General features: G+C 39.5%; 1 protein-coding gene across 47 annotated transcripts in view; it reads right to left on the reverse strand.

Moving 5' to 3' along the window:
* The window catches only part of NCOA7 (nuclear receptor coactivator 7), a 159,768-nt gene that overhangs the window by 99,944 nt on the left and 36,106 nt on the right, over window positions 1-23,718 (reverse strand). For all 47 annotated transcript variants that reach the window (XM_084957479.1, XM_084957502.1, XM_021088655.2 and 44 more), the window contains one exon: window positions 23,347-23,456. In XM_084957479.1, coding sequence (XP_084813605.1) covers window positions 23,347-23,396 — 50 coding nt within the window. In that variant the 5' untranslated portion in view covers window positions 23,397-23,456. The remainder of the gene's footprint in view (window positions 1-23,346; window positions 23,457-23,718) is intronic.

Below are 23,718 nucleotides of genomic sequence, written 5' to 3' on the forward strand. Positions count from 1 at the left end.
AAAGAACTGAGATTTCTGCTCCTTGTTGTGTCACGCTTTCAAAATGTGAGACAGAGAGCTCACCCACTCTCACATCAAGTTTTTTTTTTCCTTATTCATCTGGCTAAACACCTCCAGTCCCTTCCACTTCTCTTCACACAAGATATGTAAGTGCTCCTGTTACACTCATTGCTCTCAAATGAACATGGTCCAGTGCCTGCAGTATCTTATCCAGGGCTGGAGCAGGCAGGCATGAAACTCTATTACCCACTCCTCAAGGTGACACTAGCTGTTTAGCGATGTTACAGCACACTGTCGAGGGTGGAACAGCCTCTTGGTAAATACTGATGACTGGATAGGTAAAAAAGGAGAAGGGGAGAAAATGAAGGAGAGGAGTTCCCTCTGTGCAGGGGGTTAAGAATGAAGGAGAGGAGTTCCCTCTGTGCAGGGGGTTAAGAATCCAACTGCCATGGCTCTGGTGGTTGTGGAGGCACAGGTTCGGTCCCTGGCCAGCACAATGTGTTAAAAAATCCAGTGTTGGAGTTCCCCTTATGGCTCAGGAGGTTAAGAACCTGACTAGTATGCATGAAGATGTAGGTTCGATCCCTGGTCTCGTTCAGTGGGTTAAGAAGGTGGAGGTGCTGCAAGCTGCAGCAAAGGTTGCATATGTGGCTTGGATCCCGTGTTGCCGTGGCTGTGGTGCAGGCCGGCAGCTGCAGCTCTGATTCGACCACTAGCCTGGGAATTTCCATATGCTACAAGTATGGCCCTAAAAAGAAAAAAGAAGAAAGAAAAAAAAATTCTAGTGTTGTGGCAGCAATAGTTTGAATTCAATCCATGGCCCAGGAACCGCAGGTGTCACCACTAAAAAGAAGAAAGAAAGGAAGGAAGGAGAGAAAGAAGAGAGAAAAATAAGAAAGACATAAAATGAGGAAAGAAAGACAAAAAGAGGAGTTCCCATTTTGGCTCAGTGGTAACAACTCGACTAGAATCCATGAGGACACATGTTTAATTCCTGGCCTTGCTTAGTGGATTAAGGATCCAGCATTGTGCTCAGATCTGGTATTGTTCCACTTGCTGGAACAGAAAAAAAAAAAAAAAAAGGAAAGAAAGACACAAAGACAGGAAAGGGGAAGGAAGGGAGAAGGTGAATAGACCGAGATGTCCCCAAAGTAGCAGAATAGTAGCATCCTACAAAAACACTGCTTGTGGGAGTTCATTCAAACTGTGGCAAAAATTTTTAGATGGCAATTTGGAGTAAATTTCAAAATTTTAACTGTACATAGGTTTTAATCACTGCTAGGATTATTTTTAAGTTTATGGCCGCGCCCCTGGCATATGGAAGTTCTTGGACCAGGGACTGAATCTGAGCCACAGCTAATACCTATGCTACAGCTTTGACAATGCTGGATACTTTAACCTACCGCACCAAGGGGAGATCGAATCCACAGCTCCTCAGCGACCCAAGCCACTAAAGTTGGATTCTTTTTTTTTTTTTTTTTTTTTTTTTGCCTTTTCTAGAGCTGCTCCTGTGGCATATGGAGGTTCCCAGGCTAAGGGTCTAATCAGAGCTGTAGCCGATGGCCTACACCAGAGCCACAGCAACGCGGGATCCGAGCTATGTCTGCGACCTACACCACAGTTCAAGGCAACGCCAGATCTTTAACCCACTGAGCAAGGCCAGGGATCAAGCCTATAACTTCATGGTTCCTAGTTGGATTTGTTTTTTTTTTTTTTTTTTTTTGTCTTTTTTGCTATTTCTTGGGCCGCCCCTGCGGCATATGGAGGTTCCCAGGCTAGGGGTCGAATCGGAGCCATAGCCACCGGCCTACGCCAGAGCCACAGCAACGCGGGATCCAAGCCGCGTCTGCAACCTACACCACAGCTCACGGCAACGCCGGATCGTTAACCCACTGAGCAAGGGCAGGGACCGAACCCGCAACCTCATGGTTCCTAGTCAGATTCGTTAACCACTGCGCCACGACGGGAACTCCCCTAGTTGGATTTGTTAACCACTGAGCCACGACAGGAACTCCTGAAGTTGGATTCTTAACTCACTGTGCCATGGATTTTTTTTTTTTAATTTTGAATTTTTTGTCCATGCCCATGCAGAAGTTTCCAGGCCAGGGATCGAACCTGCACCATAGCAGTGATCACAGTGAATCCTTAACTGCTGAGCCATCAGGAGACTCCCAACTGTTAGGAATTTTTCCTACAGAAATGTTTGCACAAAAACACAAAGTTATATATACAATGCAATTCAATGTATCATAGCAATAGAAAAAAATAGAGCCATCATGTAAAAATGTCTTTATACATGTTAAGTTAAAAAAAAGGAAGCTATAGAGCAATAAGAGTCAATTTATAGGGGTAAGGGAGAAAACATAGGTATGATCCTATTATCCAGATTACCTTTGGGGAATAGAAATTGCAGAAGACTCAGTAACTCATCTCTACCAAGAAGTTAGCTTAAGCAGTTTTTAAGGTATTTTCTAGCCCTAAATATCTATAAACATTAAAAAGTAAGTAAATAACAAATATAAATCACATGGAGATTATTCAGAAAACAAAAATCATTATTCTTTTGAAATTTTTTTTTTATTTTCTTATAGCTGCAGAGGACTAACTATTCTCTGCCCCCTTGTATTTAATACATATTATTTACACTTTTAAGTCATTTCAGTTGTATGTAGTGATTTCAGACACACAGATAAGTGTTTCATGAGAACTGGATAAAGCCAAACAGTTTTGCTTATTAAAAAACAAAAACAAAATAAGCCACCCACATGTTTCTTTTAATACTCTCCCACTGTGTATCAAAGTACACATCTTACTTTTAAAGATTATCATTTCTTGATAATCTACCTACCAAATGTTTTCGCATGCATTATGATTTTTAAAAAACAGTGAAAAATTCACAGCTTAACATGACAGTTTTTTTTTTTTTAAATCCATTATTATTTCTCAGAGGAAACAATTTTGTAGAACCAACAAAAAGGAAGGAAGAGACAGAGGGAAGGAGGCCTTTCTTAAGCTAGCAACCACTCTATAATTTCTCCACGGGAAGAAGTGAGGGGCAGAACTGAGTTTTGGAGGGGTTAGGGAAGACTTGGGGACTTGCCTGCATGAGCTGAGAAGGCAGACTCCTCTTAGATATGCCTGCATGTTTATTTGAAGTGGCACAGGGAGGTACTAAAACCCCAAAGCACCTCCTTCCTCCTTCCTTATTGACAGAAAAGACCAGCTCCACTTATTCCTTCTAAGCATTTTAGTTGTCTGCCTAGACAACCAAATGTTTTATGTGTCTGTGTGATCTTCACTATGAGCACATTTGTCTTTCCGGGTTTCTGCTTTTTTCTTAATTTACCATTTTCTCTACAATGAGGTTAAACTATAAGAATGTCTTAAAAGTGCATGACCTCAAATTAATATGTCACTACATTTCTAGGGCCAACAGATTAATTTTTTATCTTGAAAAAAATGTGTTTCATTAAACACTATTTCTAGAAGTTGTAAAATAATTTATGTAAGATGCAAGGAGGAAAAGGATTCAGTGGCTTCAGACAGAAACTGAACCTAGTAAGGGAATTTTGGTGGCAGAACCCACGGCGGGGAGAGAGCAGGCACAGAGAGCCGCCATGTTGGGATGCAGGACGATGACCTCACTCGGCTGTGGGCTCTGGAAGCCCAAGGCTGGGGAAAAACAACAAAAGCTGCTGAGAGATCCTAGCTGTCCTTCAGAGGCCTGCCAGACAAGTTCCCACTTCCCCAGGAGGTTAACTGGGTGCTGAGTTTCACTATAACAGGTTGTGAATTCCGAGTGGCCGATCAGCCAAAGCTGAAGAAAAAACCATCAACCTTGGAGCATTGTGTCGTGCTAGACCCACAGGGTCGATAAATGAAGACTCTTTACTGACCAATGACAAATGGGACTCGTTAAAACCAGTTGTTTGTGGGTTTATGGACTCATTCCTCCTCTCTAGAATGCAAATTCCAATCCTTCATTAGCATAACTAATCAATTGCTGTGTGGGTCTCTTGCCTAGCAGGTAATAAATTAATTCAATGCTTGTTTTATTGATCACTTTAACAGTTGAAAAACAAGGAGTAAAGTACTGGGTGCTCCCTGTGGGGGTGTGTGTGAAAGCAACCAAAGTTTGACCAGGTGGAGTTAATTCGGACAAAGTAGCAGAGAATCTCCTAAGAGTTATCAAACTGTCAGTCAAGAGGAACTTGTCCAGACACAGAACATGTGTTGATCTACAATGGAAAAAACCTGAAATGATTCTCTAGTATCTTTGAAGTTCTGGGTAGAAAATCTTATGGATGTGGGTCTTCAATGATGTGTTCCCCTTACCTTTCAACTGAAGATTGGGACTATAAATCAAAAGACAGACATGGAAACAAACAGTAGATAGTGCAAGACAACTGACCCAAATGACAGAAGGAAATTTCTCTTTGTGTCCCAGTCACATGGAACCCCAAGCATTTTCATATGACCATGCATCTACAGTTTTCCCTCTGTGTGAAATGAAGCTCCCCTCCTTCATTCTCTCTTCCTGGTATCTGGAGACAACCAGATGTCCAGGCTCTTCTGGACAGTCACTTCTTCTGCCCCACACTCACAGCACTTGACAGTCACATTAGTTCCAATATGTATCCCACTGTTACCACTTTATAAGGATCCTACTGTTATTACACCAGATGGTGCATTTCTACAAATGTCTGCTGAGGGGAAAGACAGATAAGTATGACTTCAAGGCCAAAGTCTAAACGAGAAATGGCTCAAGAGGCATATGTTCTTTCAAAACAAATTCTGCCAACTCCATTACAAATGAGTCTGTTGAAGTGGCAAAGCAGAAAGCATCTCCAGAAACAAATCTTCCCTGAAGAACTCACGTTTTCAATGAACATGCATAAAAGATGGCAGAAAGGCACGTAATAAAAGGTCAAACAAAAGCAGAGAGCAAATGACAGAAATCTGTAAGAACAATGGAAAGCTGAAGATCAGAATGAGCAGAAGTTTGTAAACAATGTAAAGGTGAAAAAGCAACAAAAACATTTTAGGATGTTGAGAGGATGAAGGGAGGATAAGCAATAGGCCCCACTGCCTCTGGCACCATGGATGAAGTTAATTTACAAGAGAGAGAAAGTAGATCTAGTCCAATCCCTTTTTGCAGCTCTATCAAACAGACTAAATGAAAAAACTAAGAAGAATAGAGCATCCTGGCTAAGAAGAAAATGAAATCCAGGATGAAGTCTCTAGCCCTACAAGAAGCAACTCCTTGAGTGGTAGAACCATTGATGGTAATCTCTGGAGAATCATGGAGAAAGATTAAAAGAAAAAAAAATACCCTTTTTAAAAAACAAACAAATAGTCTAGATATGACACACTAATCAGCTTGATATATACTCCCAGAAAATAAACTGACAGATACCAGACAAATCATTTGTGATTACTTGAATTATTGACTACTAGGAGCCACCATGAGTATGCCAAAAATGAGTGAATCCAAACTAAAATAATTCCTTTTTTTTTTTTTGTCTTTTCCTAGGGCTGCACCTGCAGCATACGGAGGTTCGTTCCCAGGCAAGGGGTCTAATCGGAGCTGTAGCCGCCCGGCCTACACCACAGCCATAGCAACTCAGGATCCGAACCGCATATGTGACCTACACTACAGCTCACGGCAACGCAGGATCCTTAACCCACTGAGCAAGACCAGGGATCGAACCGGAAACCTCGTGGTTCCTAGTCAGATTTGTTAACCGCTGCGCCACAACAGGAACTCCGAAAATAACTCTCTTTTTAATAGGGCTGCTAGATTTGGCATATTGATGGGCATGTCACAGGAGCCAATATTCAAGATTTCACTAAGGCTCTTGAAAATGTCTGTTACTACCTTTGAGCTAGAGAATTTGGTTAAGTGAACTTAGAAAAAATTGATTTACAGCTAGTTAACAGACTTAAAGATAACTGTTTAATTCACTGATGGTACTACTATGCCATAATGCATAAAGCTCTCTAATTCAGCATTTTTATCAACTATCTGGATAAGGGCAAAGAAGGTATGCTGTTCAGGTGGTATATTTTGGCCCAAGCTGGAAAAGACAGCAAATATGTCTGATGTTAAGTATCAGGCTTCAAATATTCTGGAAATTAGAACAATGGATGGAAAATAAGATAAAATTGAAATTCCAATTTACAAGGAAAAACTTTTTTTTTTCCCTTGGTGTGAATATGACTGTCAACAAACTAATTAAACATGATGCTTATTAACAAAAATAAAAAGATACAAGTAATATTCCTATAAATATATTAATTAGATATACCAAGATGGTGAAGAATCTGAAAACTGTTTTAGTTGAAGAGATTTAGAAACTTAGGATAGTCAGCCTGGAAAAGAGAAGGTTCAGAGAAAACACTATGTTATCATCAAATACATGTGATGATATTATAGGAAAGGAGGATTTGATTTATCTTGTATAGATCCTAAGTAACCGGAAGTGAGTAGAATAAGTTGCAAGGAAATAATTTTAACTGAAATTTTAAAAAAAACAACTGTCCACTAACAAGAGCTTTCAAGAAGAAACAAATAGCCTTGGGAGTCCTTGGGGCATTCCTATAGCTGGAAAAGCTAAAATCCAGGTTGGAAAAAATCCTATTTGTCAGATGCAGCAGAGTTTCTGGCGTGATGACCCAGAGGACCTCTGTCTTTCAATTAAAAGATTTTATGGTAGTAAAGTCAGACGTGGTGCCCGTACTAAGATGAGGAAGAAGAAAAAGGAGATGCCACGTTAACATAAACTTGACTCCTGGTTAAGAAAATGCTGTCCTTTCTTTCTAATCTCTCAATCACTTCTTTCAAGCCCTCAGGGCATTCATTATATAGTTATTATATAACCTGGTGCTTCCACATCCCAGACCTACTCTTAGAGAATTTCTTAGATGATGTGCCTATAAAATTAAGTTGTTGTGAAATAGTGCACTAAACAAAAGTCATGGAGATACTCATTAGATTGTTGGGGCTTTTTCTCTTTTCTTTTTTTTTTTTTTTTGGCTTTTTAGGGCCACACCCTTGGCATGGAAGTTTCCGGGCTAGGGGTTGAATCAGAGCTATAGCTGCCAGTCTGAGCCAAAGCCACAGCAATGCAGGATCCCAGACGCGTCTGCAAAATGCACCACAGCTCACCGCAACACCAGATCCCAGACCCAATGAGCAAGGCCAGAGATCGAACCCACAACCTCATGGATACTAGTGGGATTCCTTTCTGCTGCACCACAGCACACAACAGGACCTCCCTCATTAGATTGTTGAATGCAGGAAAAGAAATGTACCAGCTGTTAGCCAAGTTGCAGCCTCTCCAGTGCACATTATTACTTGACAATGCAAGAATATTTGCTAGTGCCTCGCTTTCTGTACATAGAAGCAGATACTACAACAAGTCCGACAAGCCCTTCTCATCAAACATACTGTCCATCAAGCTCCTACACAGATGTTACTGCCCACAGAATTAAGATGAGCATTTTTCATTTAAAATAGACATAAACGATTGATGCTCACCTACAAGAATAACGATATTAAAACCTCGGTATTTTAAAGTTCAGTCATTTACAGTTTATTTTTAAAATGCACACGTGCAAAAAGTTAATACTACCAAGGTACTCTAATGCCAAGCTTGTACATCTGTTTCTTAAAATAATACACAAAAGCTCTACTCAGTAAACTTAGACTCTTAGGAATTCTCCAACTACCTTTGGACATATACTACACAAAGGGGATATTCTAAAAAAAATTGTTTTTACTAACTGTTAAAAAATCTTTTATGGGAAAATTTCTATAAAGTTTTCAGTGAAGATACTACCATTGAAAATTTCTATTATGGAACAGATTTACCTACTTGTATCAGACCATATAAAAACCAAATGTAAATTTAAAGATTTTCCTGTGCATTAAAAATAAACAGGAAGGAGGTAAAGATTACATACATTAGGTTTATAATTCAACCAATTTTATTTTTTTTTTCAATGACCTGTTAGGACAGTGCACATTGCACCTAAAGATAAATATATGTGTTTATAACTAATTCATTTATTTTAAAGGTCCACATACTCTTATAAAAGAAAAGTTCAGAGTTGCAGTTAAAAAAAATAAACGTCTCTCATTAGCTAGTGAAAGCAGTTGATTTGGCAAAGTAAAAGGAAATACCCCCCACTTAAAAAAATTATGGTGCTATTGAAATGGAGATGGCTCACTCCCTGATGACCTCACCAGCATCTGCTTCAATTACCTTCTGAAAATGAAATAACCAAATTACCATTGAGTTTTCTGCTGTGCTAACAAAATTAATCTGAAATATCAAAATCATCTGCTTTAAATTATACATTACACAACTTCTAAAACAAAACCCCTTCAAGCTCTAAATTATGAAGAACAAGCACCAAGGTTGTCATAATCAACAGTAACATATTCTCACATACACAGGAAACATTAATGGAAAGATTAATGACTTAGCTCAAATCATCCTTGACAGTAATTTGTTTTTTTGTTATTTTGGGGTTTTTTTTTGTTTGTTTGTTTGTTTTTTTGTCTTTTTGCCATTTTCTTGGACCGCTCCCACAGGGGTCGAATCAGAGCCACAGCAACACGGGATCGGAGCCGTGTCTGCAACCTACACCACAGCTCACTGCAATGCCGGATTCTCAACCCACTGATTAAGGGCAGGGACCGAACCCGCAACCTCATGGTTCCTAGTCAGATTCGTCAACCACTGAGCCACGGGAACTCCATCCTTGACAGTAATTTGATTCAAATCATTCCACCTATTCAGAAGTGAGATCAATCCATTTTGAATCTATTTTGCTTCATATAACAGATGTGTTCCTGGACATGCATGTGCAAACTGTATGTTAAATGGCATGGAGTGATTTAGAAATATAATTAGGTTTCATGGTCTTTTTAGAAAATAATATTTTAAGCATGAATAACTGCCCTCTAATTTAACTGTTTCCTAAGTTCACAGGATCATGTTTTGGACATCTGGTCTGTCATGTAGCTCATAAACACATTAATAAATACCATTTTAAATTTTTTGTCTTTCTTTTTAAGGCCTCATCCTTGGTATATCAAGTTCCCAGGCCAGGGATTGAATCAGAGCTGCAGCTTCCAGCCACAGCCACAGCCACAGCAACACTGGATCCAGACAACATCTGCAACCTACACTGCAGCTTGCGGCAACACTGGATCCTTAAACCACTGAGTGAGGCCAGGAACGGAACCAGCGTCCTCATGGATACTATGTCAGATTCTTAACCCACTGAACCACAATGGGAACTCCCCATTTTTAAATTCCGATATAACCCACAGCCTTGTTCTCTGATTCTTCTGTATATACATCATACTCTCTGTTCACACCTAAACAAACCATGCCTCCGAACCACCAAGCAACATTTCTCCTTGCAGTCTATGATATGGCTACCTCAAAGTCACTTTTGATTCCTCTTCAAGTGAAATTCAGATGCATGGTTCCAGTGGCAGAACTAATAAGAAAAGCCCTCCTTCTTGCTCTCCACCACCTTCTGCCTCAGCAGATGCCAGATCATGTCTTGCTTTGGAAAGAGAACCAGGAGGTCCTGCAATCTAACTAACATCTTCTCTTCTCATCCTTAGGACACTTAGATTCATGCTCAGTGGTGCAGACTCACCTGTCTGTTTTATTTGGTGCTGAATCACATTTGCAAACTATGAGCCACCCTCTGCTTTCTCAGTCTCTTTAGACCTAGCCTACTATCCTTTCCAATACTGTTTCCATTTACATGTGAGAAGCAAAAAGCTAAGAAAAGTAAGACTGCCTAAGGCCTGCTTCATGTTCACTGATATAATATACCGCAAAATGATGATAAAGATAGATGGGGCATTGAACATTTTGTTTATGCAAACTTGATTTAAAATGGTAAACAAAGGTGAAGCGGGAAGTGAAAATGCATGAACACGTGCCCTGTGACTCAAGCATGAGGTTATTGCCTTTACAACAGAAGTAACCAAGCTGGGAGAATTTCACATGTGAGGACCTCCGACTCTGAATCTAGAGGAGAAATAATAGGGGAATTCTTGATATACTCCCCAAATACAGAGGGAGGTCAGAAAATTGCTGACTTTTTGTTGATAATAGGGACCTACAAAGTTTCCATGAGAGAGCAGAGATTCCTCAGCTTGTTCCGAAGTTCCCAATAATTCCTTCACACCGAAAATCAGAAAATGTCAGTTTAGTTCTTAAATACACTGAATTATTTTATAATTTAGATCAGTGAATCCTCTTTATCCTTATATGAGTAATTGATAGGGTTCTGTAAAATTCAACTCAACATAGTTTAATGAAGAATGTGACATAATAATTAAGAACATGGTCTCTGAGATCAGGCACGCCAGGGTTGAGTCCTAGATATGCTACTTCATAGTTATATGACCTTGGGCAAATTACATAATATCTATGATACAGCTTAGCATCTTTGTCTGTAATTAGGATGATAACAGGGTAATTATGAGATTACCTGAGTACGCAAATCAGTCTCTGTTTTATAGTATATGTTCAACCAATGTTAGTTATTCAGAGTGAATGACTGTCAGTGCAGGGCATGAAGCTAGACGCTAGAAGGAATAGAAAAATGAAAAAGAACTGACAATAAATCACACAAGCAAATAAGGCAGAGAAGATGACCGTGCAAAGACAGACCACATCAAGGGCTCCAAGAGAAGGCATAAGGAAGCCTAGCAATGCCTTGGGTCCAGTGGCAAAGGAGGGCATATCTAGTTATATGCGAAGGTGGTGGTGAGAATTAAATGAAACACGAGAGGCCTCAGTTAAAGATGGGCTTTCCAGAGTGGTAGGTTTGACATCACTGAAAATAAAAGAGGATCATGTCTCTGCCCTTGCTCAGTGGGTCGGGGATCTGGCATTGCCGAGAGTTGTGGTGTAGGTGGCAGACCACTGAGATCCTGCGTTCCTATGGCTGTGGTGTAGGTCAGCAGCTGTAGCTATGATTGGACCCCGAGCGTGGGAACTTCCATAGGCCAAGTATGCAGTCCTAAAAACCAAAAAAAAAAAAAAAAAAGAGGATCATGAAGAGCAGTATAATGAAAGCAAAGTTCTGAAGGGGCAAAAAGTAATACATGTAGAGAAAATCAAAGTAGGAGATAAAGACAGAAAGGTAGAAATAAGCCAGATTGCACAGAACCTCAAATTCATGAGAAGCACTGGGAATGCAGACGTGACATATCTGGAGGGTGTATCAGGAAGACTAATCTGGGAGGATGTGTTGGAGGATATGCAATTAGCATCTGACTTATGAGTTAGAGGGGGTGAAGGCTGTTGGAGTTTTCAGATATGAATCTGGGGAAAAAAAGAAAAATTTCTACTAAAATCACGAACAGCTGGAGTATGAGCATAAGTTACGAACTTTCAAAGCTATGAGCAGAGAGCATTTTCTAATTTCAGACCTCAATTTTTCTCCTGGTGAACAGTTATGGTACCAGCAACAATGAAAGGTTTCAACTGGAAGTGACAAAAATATCTTGAACTGGTAGTGCCAAGTTTAAGTCCAAACTCAGAAGTGAGTCCAGTTGAAGTCTTTTTTCACTGTCAGCAACCTAAAGATGGAAGGAGGCAGCCTAAATCATTTACTTTCCATGTGCTTTGGTCTTTTCTGTGTCTTGGAGTCATGTCTTGGACTTTCACTGAAGGCTGAGACCAGAGCATGGTCAAGTTTCAACAGATAGATAAAGTCCCTGAAATGTACACTAGATTTGTGCCTATGTATTTATTCTTAATTTTTCTCAGTTTCTCTTTTATTCCTGTATTCCTTATTTACCCATGATGTGTTTTTTGGGTTTTTGTTTTGTTTTGTTTTGTTTTGTCTTTTTGTGCTTTTAGGGCTGCACCAGCAGCATACGGAGGTTCCCAGGCTAGGGGTCAAATCAGAGCTGCAGCTACAGCAACTCGAGATCTGAGCGGCGTCTGCAACCTACACCACAGTTCATGGCAACACCGGATCCTCAACCCACTGATTGAGGCCAGGGAGCAAACTCAAGTCATCATGGACGCTAGTCGGGTTCGTTAACTGCTGAGCCACAGTGGGAACTCCCCATGATGTTTTTGCATTAAAATTCATCACCGATTATTTTTCTGTAGTTCTTATTGCAAATACTTTATATATTTTAAGTCAGTCAATCCTCTCAACAATCTTGTAAGGTTGGTACTATTATTATTCTCATTTAAGAGAAAAGAAAACTATATAGCCCTTATAGCTAGCAAGTAGTTCTACAGAGATGAAACCTGAAAGAGGTCCCAAAGCAGAAAGTGCCCAAGCTTAGTTCCTTCTGGTGGTTTGTTGAATTAGTTTCCCTCAGTCTCACTCCAGGATTTGGGACAGTCCATATCAGCAAGGGATTTCAGCTTAAAATAGACAAGCCTGTCACTCATCCTTAAAATTAGTTTTACAGTGGCCCATTACATTATACTGTGAGAAACTATATTTACATAACAAGTAGTTTATGTACAGGGGTCCTTAAACAATTGGTTAATGTGTGTGAGATCAACAATTGTCGAGGAAATATGTTTTTCAGTGAGGAAAAATAACCTCACTCCCAGGACACTAGCCTCCAAAAAAATCCTCTAAGTCAATGATTATTCGATACGGCCCACAAAAATTTTTTTTTCTAAATTGTGATTCAATTACAAGTATTTAAAACAAAATTTTCATGAAATATTATTTATTCTGACTACATATAACACACACTGCTATTTTCTATTCAGTCTAGATCAGTCCAGACTAACCTATTCTATTTCATTCCATTAAAACAATACTGGTTCCTATCCACTAAATTAATTTCATGACGTCCCTATGGGCTAGTAACCTACAGCCTGAAGAGCAGAATTCTACATGGAATTAAATAAAGGAACTCTGCCTGTTCTTTAAAAATGAAGCAAAAAGCATGGAGCCTGTTAATGGCTAAATGTTTATATGCCTTTTTTTAATCCGTAAAGAAAAAAAAGGTTAATGATTTCCTGAAAGTGTTAGCAGGTCCAACTTGACCATAGATGTTTTTCTCAATAATGAATGACAAACAATATGTAAATATTCCCTCAAGAGCCACCTGATATGAACTCAAACCAAGAAAATAGGAAACAGAAGCCTTAAAAAAACATTACAGCTCATGCAAGAGCTTACTTGGTAATGAGTAATATTTTCAAATAAGGCACATATAACTTTTTCATATGAAATAGTTTTAAAATATTCTTTAGTTCTTTCATATTAATAAAATTCCTGAATACTGAAAATGTTATAGTGATAAAAATTAAGACTCACTAACCATTGTATCCTACATTGAAGAAGCTGTTTTTAGCACTATTGACAATATCCAAGACATGGAAGCAACCTAAATGTCCATCAGCAGATGAATGGATAAAGACAATGTGGGATACATACATACACACACACACACACACACAATGCAATAGTACTCAATCATAAAAAATAGTGAAATAATGCCATTTGCAGCAACATGGATGGATCTAGAGATTACCATACTAAGTGAAGTTAGTCAGTCAAAGAAAAATACCATATGATATTGCTTATATGTGGAATCTAAAATATGACACAAATAAATTAATTTGTAAAGCAGAAATAGACTCACAAACATAGAAAACAAACTTATGATTACCAAAGGGGAAATGAGGCAGGGGTGAGGATAAGTTAGGAGTTTGGGATTAACATGTACACACTACTATGTATAAAACAGGTAAACAATAAGGACCTACTACACAGCACAGTGAACTACGTTCAATATCTTGTAATAACCTATAGCGGAAAGGAATCTGAAAAACAATATACATATTATACATATATATGTATAATATATATTACATACATATATATGTATAATTGAATCACTCTGCTATATACATGAAATATTGTACATCAACTTCATTGCAATTTAAAAAAAAACTTTAAAAAAGAAATTGTTTTAAATAAATATCTGCAGTCTATCAGTTGGTCAAAAAATACTTAATATTTGTTATATGTCAACCAGTATTTAATTAGGAACATGGACGGAGCACCAAACTATTTCTGAGTTCCTTCCCTCCAGCTGACCCATTTGGAGGTAGAATGACTGTAAACACAAACATAAACCAGCAGATAAGAGCTGTGTTCTTGGGGAGGGCTATGGATCATTTCAGGTGTGTCTTTAACAGCAACAACAGTTCTCTGGGATGGCTCCTAGCCGTTGAAATCAGATAAGGTTTCCAATAAAGTCAGCTAGAACACTCTACTTCCAAATCCACATACAACATTTCCTACTTATCACAGTATGATGCTACAAATATGTTCTTCCTCTCAAGTAAAAATTAATGCTTAATGCAATTTAAACTGAGATAACATGGGATGAAGAAAAATAAGCAGTGATACAAACAAAGCAGGCTGGTATTCAGCGCTCAGATCCTCCACTGAAAGGCTAAATGACTGGAGGCAAGCTGTCTAACCTTCTGAACTATAGCTTCATCATCCACATTTACATCCACTCATAGGATCATGCTGAGGTTCAAGTGAGGGGATGTTATAAAGTACCACAAATGCTATTAGTAATAACCTTATTAGAATCTATAAGCATAGTTAAAACTGAAAAGATATTAACCAAGTATTAAGATAGAGAGTTAACATGTACCAAGCACTTAAAATGGTTCTATTTGCCTTTCATATATCAACTCAATAAAAACCTGTAGTATGACCAAATATCTGAAATCCAACAGCTGGCAACAATAAGGTTTTTCCTCAAATTGGGGACATACTAAGGTTCTTCTCTAATGGCCCTTGGCCGGCAGGAAAAAACAATCCAGAGACTGTTAATTAAAGGAAGGGCAAGAGTTCACATCACACCACTCCACCCATGTGGTGTATGTATTCTTAGCACAGGCAGCCATACCACAAGGAGACAGCTCTTTCTTAAGGTTCAAAGTCTGCCTCTGTGGGGAGGAATGGGGAGCACTCCCTGTGTCCTCAGCAGTGCTGCTGATCAACCAGCCAGACCCATTCAGGTGACACCTTCCACTGCATCTTAGACTTTGTACTTGACCAAGAGGGCAAGCAGACATAGTCTGTCCAAATGTATTTCTGCATTCATTTCAATTATAGGCAACTACGTTTTAGACAGGAGGCACTCCTAGGGTGTAAAGTGAATCACTGTAACGCAAACCCTTAACTTAACACAGGTCAGGTATTCAACCTACATATTTTCTACTGCCTTGATTGGTTAATACTCTGACATTAACCATACTATGTGTGGATGAAGGTGATAAGACATCGATATAGGATGTCTTCAAGTTGTAAACAAGTTGCTTTTAGAAAAGATCACTTGTAAGTTAGAGTCTTAGAATCTGGGAGGCGTTTCTACACATTAACTTATAGTGGTATAAATTGATGTTAAGTTGCTAGAATCATCCACAGAAATCCAATCAATGTGAGAAGCAGCAGGTCAGATAACTTGTATCTATGGGGCCCCCTCTGCCACTGAGTTGCCACATGGCCCTGGACAGCATCCAGAGCACATGCTCTGAACGGGAGAGGACAGAGCTGGGTGCAAATGCTGCCTCACCCACCAACCCCTCTGAGTCCAAATTTCCACAGGAGTCAAATCCTATTTGGGGATGAAAATTTTTATATATCAGAGACTTGATATAAAGATTAAAGATCCAAACTATGGATGAATTCTCCTAACTCTTTGCATATCAAAACATGCACAAAAGAGGAAAAATACTTCATACTGCACACTGGGGTAAAACGCTGCTCATGGCTAAAGATAACCAGCCCAGCTCTCTGGGGCTGAGGTGTGTCTCTGCCATGAGACAAGAGATTATGTCACACAACCCCAGCAGTGAGACTGATTAGCAGTTAATACACATAAAGCACCCTGGTCTAGGGCCAACCCATAATTGACACCTCTTCCTCATGAACTTAGGGTCCAACTGGTAAATAAAAGGGTGCCAGAGATTTTTCAAAGCCTCCTAGACTACCTAAATGCCCCTCATATTCCAGAACCTAACTTGGTCTCAAAATATACTTTTGGGAAACCGATTCCACTTTGGTCTATAGTAATAGCCCTTTGCTCCCTGATCTATCTGAAGAGGAACAGCCCATGAGGTGGGAGTGGTAAGGATTCTTTTGGGTGAAGATGAAGGTGCAGGTAGCAATAGGAGAAAGGTCAGAAATGAACTGTCTTTAAAGGAATGATTCAGTACTCGCTGTGCCAGGCACTCTATGGTACCTCAACCTTCACAGCCATCTTGGTTTGGTTTAAATGAGAGCTACATAGTTGACTGCGTATACTTAACAAAAAGACTATCCAGTGGGTTCAAATATCAGATTCCAGATACTCCTCCCTGAAGAAGAGGTCTCCATCAGTGTGGACAAGGGGCCAGATCTGGTTCAGTTCTGGACCTCCTTGCTGTGTCCCATTTGGGCCTCTCCTCTCTGGTCCTCTCAGCTCTGGGCTGAGAGACTTCCTTCTTTAAAGCCATTTTGGGAGTTCCCCTCGTGGCTCAGTGGTTAACGAATCCGACTAGGAACCATGAGGTTGTGGGTTTGATCCCTGACCTTGCTCAGTGGGTTAAGGATCCAACGTTGCCATGAGCTGTGGTGTAGGTTGCAAATGCCAGCTCAGATCCTGCGTTGCTGTGGCATAGGCCAGCGGCTACAGCTCTGATATGACTCCTCGTCTGGGAACCTCCATATGTCACAGGTGCAGCCCTAAAAAGACTGAAAAAATAAAAAATAAATAAAGCCATTTTGTTAGTGGTTTATTATCAGCCACACTTAACAATTGAAGAAATGCAGGGTGAAATTCAGAAAGCTTAGCCAATGTATCCATTGGGGGGATGTTTAAACACGAGGCATTCTGCTAATGGGTCAGAGGACCAGGATTGAAGAATTGCTGGGGCAGAGGCTGGAGATCAAGTGGGAGGCGCCAGGGAAGTGGGGACAGGAGCTAAGAAGTGTTCTATATGCTGCATCCTTTGGGAATTGTGGGGCAATGAAGCAAAAAGAAGAAAATCATCTCCCTCCCCACTGCATACCACTCTCTGAAGGCCATGGGTGGGTGGGTAAGAGGAGAGCAGACACAGCAGCAGTCCTGTTTTTCCTGACAATCAGGGAAGGGGCAGGGAGGGGGCGGCAAGCCTAGGATAGCAGGACCCACAAGGACCACACAGTCTCTGATGACTTCTAACATCAGTGTCTCATCACAGGCTCTCTCAGACCTGTCAGCAGAAAGGTAAGTCTACAAAACACCACTCTGGGTTGACAAAAAAAAAAATTTTTTTTGATATACTAAATTAAGCTCTGATCCTGAAAAAACACCTTTTGAAAGAATTTTCAAACACATATACAAAGAGCACAAAGGGACCCACACAAAAATCACTAAAAGGGTTCTAAAGTGTGCAGCTGCCAAACAATGTCAAAATGAGTGTGGAAGAGGAGAGCCCCCATGTCACTCTGAAAAAAGTACCTGCATTCTAAGGACGAGGGAAGGAAGAGGGAGCAGCGGCCATGGTGGATAATGATCATGCTGGAGGATAGTACAGAAAGTACTTTAAGAATAAAGTACTTGCTTTAATAATTTGGTTTTTCATTTGGTTTCAAGACCTGTCAAGTATATTAGTCAAGAATATTAGTATATAATATACTGATAATATACACATATACTAATTTTGTATACACAAATTATTCACAAAAGTATGGGATAATGTCTCATGAATCATTTGATATGGAACAAACAACTCATACAAAACACTAAAAATGCTGGAGTTCTCGTCGTGGCGCAGTGGTTAACGAATCCGACAAGGAACCAAGAGGTTGCAGGTTTGATTCCTGCCCTTGCTCAGTGGGTTAACGATCCGGTGTTGCCGTGAGCTGTGGTGTAGGTCGCAGACAAAGCTCGGATCCCGCGTTGCTGTGGCTCTGGCGTAGGCTGGTGGCTACAGCTCTGATTAGACCCCTAGCCTGGGAACCTCCATATTGCCGAGGGAGCAGCCCAAGAAATGGCAAAAAGACAAAAAAAAAAAAAAAAAAAAAACCACTAAAAATGCTGAAAATGAGGTGGGCCAAGGCCAGGAGATGCTGAAAATTCCTTAGGGCTGATAACAGAAGAGATTATCTAGTAGTGATGCTAATGCACACTTCCATTTAGGGATGCACAGGCATATTTCAAGATAAAGCAATAGAAAGCAACTATTAGGTGATCCTCAAATCAGGAGTTTCAATCCAAAATTATTAAGATAAGGTCTTTGAAACTTAACTTTTTGGTTTTTTTTTTTTTTTTCCTTTTTTTTTTTTTTGTCTTTTATCTTTTTAGGGCCACACCTGCAGCATGTGGAGGTTCCCAGGCTAGGGGTCCAATTGGAGCTGTAGCCGCTGGCCTACGCCACAGCCACAGCAATGCCAGATCCGAGCTGTGTCTGCGATCTATACCACCATTCACGGCAACACTGGATCCTTAACCCACTGAGCGAGGCCTGGGATCGAACCCACAATTTCTTGGTTCCTAGTTGGATTCATGTCCGCTGCACCACCACGGGAACTCCGAAACTTAACTTTTTATTTATTCATTTACTTATTTGTTTATTTATTTATTAGGGTCTCAGCCACAGCATATGGAGGTTCCCAGGCAGGCATCAAATTGGAGCTGTAGCTGCCAGCCTACACCACAGCCACAGGGGCCACAGCTACAGCCACAGGGGCCTACGCCACAGTCACAGCAACACAGGATTCTTAATCCATTGAGTAAGGCCAGGGACTGAACCTGCTTCTATATGGACACTAGTTGGGTTTGTTAACCCCTGAGCCACAATGGGAACTCTGAAACTTAACTTTAGTTTGATGTTAACGATGTTATCAGAGAGAGAGAGAACCATCAGCAAAGCAGGTAGATAAAGGATTATTTACTAAACACAATCATACAATGTTTATGAAACCACAGGGTAAAAGAGGGCAATAGGAAAACAGAGACTAACTACTCAGGAAGGAAAAGAGATGGGGTTGTGGGGGGGAGAGTTTAAAAGCAGTTTTTAGGATTTCTGATACATACTGCGGTAGCAGGCAAAAATCAGGGCAAATCTTCCCTTTGCTCTCCTCTGCACACCAGTAGAGATTTGTGCAACGTGGTGCGGCCGTATGGGTTTGGCCTAACCCTTTCCTGACTTTACATTTCTCCCTGGAGCTCTTGCATGGGTACATGCCACAGAGCAAACTGCCCTAGGTTGTCACAGGCTGGCTTTTAAGCAGGTTCTGTTGGTAATTCCACTTTATGGAATTAAGTCAGAGGCATTTGAAAAGCTTTAATCACTTGGGCTGCCTCTTTTCTGATAATGTTTGTTTGTTTGTTTTTGCTTTCAGTAGCTTGATGCATTCTAATAGCCAAACTGCAAGTTTATCTTTTCTCAATCTTTCTCTCATTTCCTCGTAATTAATCATGGTGATTTACTATTTTAATAGTACCACTGATTGTTGGCCTTGTCCTGCTATCCCCATGCTCCTGAAGTGACATTCCTTCGGATATGTTTTTCTTTTTCACTGCTAATCTTCACAAAAGGTCAAGGCAAGCATGACAATTAAATCGTGCATTTCTGAGTTGAAATAACTACGCTGTTCTTTCATCTTGCATTCTCAGCTTAAGCAGCCCCCTCACTCTACATTTTAGGAACAACTGAGTAGGTTTTCATGAACCAAGGTCACTCTTACTATCAGAATCAGTTCGGATGCAGACTGAGAAGGTGCTAGAGCTTTTGGAATCACTATGTAGAACATCCGTAAGTAAAAAAGAACCCTGATCTAAATTCACATCTTATATAAAACCTAACACAAGATGAATCACCAACTTAAACATGAAACACAATACTGCATATGTTTAGAAAAAAATGAAAGAAAATCTTCAGGACCTAGGGCTGGGCAAAGGGTTGTTAGACTTAATGCCCAAAGCATAATCCATAAAAGGAGAAACTAATAAACTGAATTACATCAAAATTAAAAACTTTTGCTTTGCAAAGACTCTGTTTGAAAAGCCACAAACTGAAAGAAAATATTGGCAAACCACATATCAAAGGACTCATTTCTAGTCTGTATAAAAAACTCTCAACACTGCCCAATAGGAGAATAAACAAGCCAGCTTGAACCCAGGCAAATGACATGAAAAGACATTGCATTAAAGAAGATGGATACCACGTGAAAAGATGTTCAACTTCATTAGTCATTAAAGAAATGCAAACTAAAATCACAATGAGATGTCACTACAAACCTATAAGTATGGTTCAAATAAGAGTGACAATACCAAATGCTGACAAGGATGCCAAGAAACTGGATCATTTATACACTGCTGGTAAGAAGGAATGGAAAATGGTATAGTCACTCTAGAAAAGAGTCTGGAAGTTTCTTACAAAATTAAACATATCCTTATCATTTGACTCAGCTATTCCACTGGGCATTTATCCCAGATAAATTGAAACTGATATTCACACACAAAACATTTTTACACAAATGATCCTAGCTTTATTTGTAATAGTCCCAAGCTGGAAACAACCCAAATGTCCTTCGGTGGGTGAATGGTTTAAAAATTTTGATACATCCAGTAAGAAAAAGGAACAAACTATTGATACTTGCAACACCTTGGCCAGATCTCAAATGCTATGAGCTGAATGTCTGTGTCTCCCAAAACTTCATACTTTGGAACCTTATGCCCAATGTGATGGTATTAGGAGGTACAGGCCTTTGGGAGGTGATTAGGCCATGAGGGGAGAACTCTTATGACTGGGATTAGTGCACTTATGAAAGAGGTCTTGCCCTTTTCACCACGTGAGGGTACAGTGAGAAGAGGGCCTTTGATGAACCACGAAGAGGGTTTTCACCAGATATAGAACCTGACCATGATGGCACCCTGACCTTGGACTTCCAGCCACCAGAACTGTGAGCAATAAATTGTTGTTGCTTATAAGCCATTCAGTCTGTGGTATTTTGTTAGACCAGTCTGAATAGACTAATATACTAAGGGAACTCAGCTAAGTGAAAAAACCCAATCTCAAAAGGTTAGATACTGTATGACTGCATGAATATAGTCTTTTTGAAATGACAAGCTATAGAAATGGAGAACAGATTAGTGGTTGTCAGGAGTGATGAGCAGAAGGAAGGAGGTGAAAATAGCTCTTTGATGGAACTGTTATGTTTCTTGTCTGTGATGGTGGCCACACAAATCTCCATGTAATAAAACTGAGCAGAACTAAATACATACACACACACACTCACACATAAATGAGCACTTATAAACCTGGCAAAATCTGAATAAGATCAGTGGATTGTATCAATTTCAACTTCTGAGTTGTGATATTTATTATATGATAGTTATGTAAGATGAGAAACTGAATGAAGGGTATAAGATATCTCTGTATTATTTCTTAGAACTACATATGAATCAAAAATGAAAAAAAGAAAAAAAAAGAACTACATGAGAATCTATAATTACCTCAAAATAGACATTTTTGAAAATCACTATATAGTTTTAATTCATTGTAAGTGTCCTAACTTTCTATGTTTCACCCATTAGATGCCTGATTTCTTCCTTCCCCAATCTTGCTACTCTCTGTGATCCTAAACGGGAAAATAATTCCTTACAATTAGTAGTTTAACTCTTGCTTTCCCAAAACTCTTATTTATGGTTTACCAATACCAAGTGACAAATGTCCTTTGGATATAACCTTATATTTGAATATTGACTCTCGGAGTTCCTCTCATGGCTCAGTGGTTAACGAATCCGATTAGGAACCATGAGGTTGCAGGTTCGATCCCTGGCGTTGCTCAGTGGGTTAAGGATCCACATTGCCGTCAGCTGCGGTGTAGGTTGCAGACGCGGCTCAGATCCCACGTTGCTGTGGCTGTGGTGTAGGCCAGCAGCTACAGCTCTGATTCCACCCCTAGCCTGGGAACCTCCATATGCCTTGGGAGCGGCCCTAGGAAAGGCAAAAAGACAAAATAAATAAAGAAAGAAAAGAAAAGAAAAAGAAATTATCACAACATGGTCAATCAACTATACTTCAATAAAACGTTAAAAAACGAAAAAAAAAATGTACTTTTAGGATTTCTTGCTGTGGTGCAGTGGGTTAAGATGGAGAAGCAAATTTAATTTAATTGTGACGTAGGCCGGCGGCTACAGCTCCAATAAGACCCCAGCCCAGGAACCTCCATATGCTGAGGGAACAGCCCTAGAAAAAGGCAAAAAGACAAAAAAAAAAAAAGGAATATTGACTCTTACACTATATAAAATGGAGAAAACACTTTCTGAGTTATTTCATCAGTAAAATGGGGAAAACCTATTTCAGAAAAAGTTTATTGTGAAGAAAGTAAAGTTAGTAAGTGAAGTACTTGTCACACAGTGGTTCCTTAAATGTTCATTCCCTTTGTTTTCCCATTAACAATCAAAAAGCTAACTTAATTTCTGGAGAAAAACCTCAACAAAAAACTTTGGTTTTTGGTTTCCAAGATTTATATTTGTAAAATAGGAAATGCATCTTTAACAAGCATAGACAGGCGGTTGCGGATGTGGCGAGGCTGAATTCATTTCTTAAAAAATGGTTCAGTTTGGGAGACTATAATGACCATTTCAAGCCTCTGTTCTCGCTCTGAGTCTGAACATTCCAGCCATCAAAATGATTTATACATGTTTTAGCATACCATTTATGTTATTTTGATTAGTGAGTGGCTGCCACAGAGATGTTTAAATCTGTAAATGGTAACCAGTCAACACTAGATTGCTTCTATTCAGACACCAACACATGTATGTATGTTGGACAAGTTGAAGCTTTAAAAATCACAAGGACTCTAATGATACAATTTCATCCAAAATTTACCTGCAAAGATACTTCTTCATAATGAACTGCCCATGCAGTCATAAGCTTTAAATATGTCATAAATTTTTTAATATAGCTCAGCTAATTAAGCCACAGAGCAGCAGGAACTAAGTCCTTAGGATTTAAAATGCAATGTCAATGGCTAAACATGAGATTCTCAGCAATCTGCAGTTCTAGTGCATAATGATCACTAGATTCCCTGAGCAGCACTGACCTGAGAGAACTGTCAAAGGTGTAAAGAGAAGAAATAAATGTTATTTCTCTAGTGTAAATTAGAGAAAAGATGAAATGAAGTATATCTAACTTCTACCAATTATCTTCTCTGTTTATGAATGGTCACAAATCACAAAATGCCAAGTAACACTTAAGGACAAAGTCCCCTCAAAAAAATTTTTAAGTACTTATATAATTTTGCAAAACAAATGCTTACCGAGCAAAATAACTTTGTTTCCGTTCCTTCTTCTCCTCCTTGGTATCCATAATATGCTATCAAAAGTGCAAAGTATTTGGAAAGTCCTTTTTAATCAATGAGTCATAACCCTGTAATAAAAAAAAATGACCTTAAATTAAGTAGTTTATAATGGCCAATGTGAAGAATTAAGCAGAGTAGAATTACATGGCCCCAACAAATGGAAGCTAAACTTTAACCAGTAAGCACAGTCACATGAGCATACATGAAACACAAATGCCCCTGCAGGAAAAGAGGGGTCAGGAAACTACAATTAGAACAGAGGTGTCAAACTGTAAAATAAAAAGTGCCCAGGAAAATAAACTGAAGCATTTTCCTCCTAATTAACAATTA

The sequence above is a fragment of the Sus scrofa genome, chromosome 1 (genome assembly GCF_054392235.1).
Source record: "Sus scrofa isolate SSC_HxYL_T2T_F1_AM1 chromosome 1, Sscrofa_HxYL_maternal_Yorkshire_Landrace_v2.0, whole genome shotgun sequence".
Lineage (NCBI taxonomy): Eukaryota > Metazoa > Chordata > Mammalia > Artiodactyla > Suidae > Sus > Sus scrofa.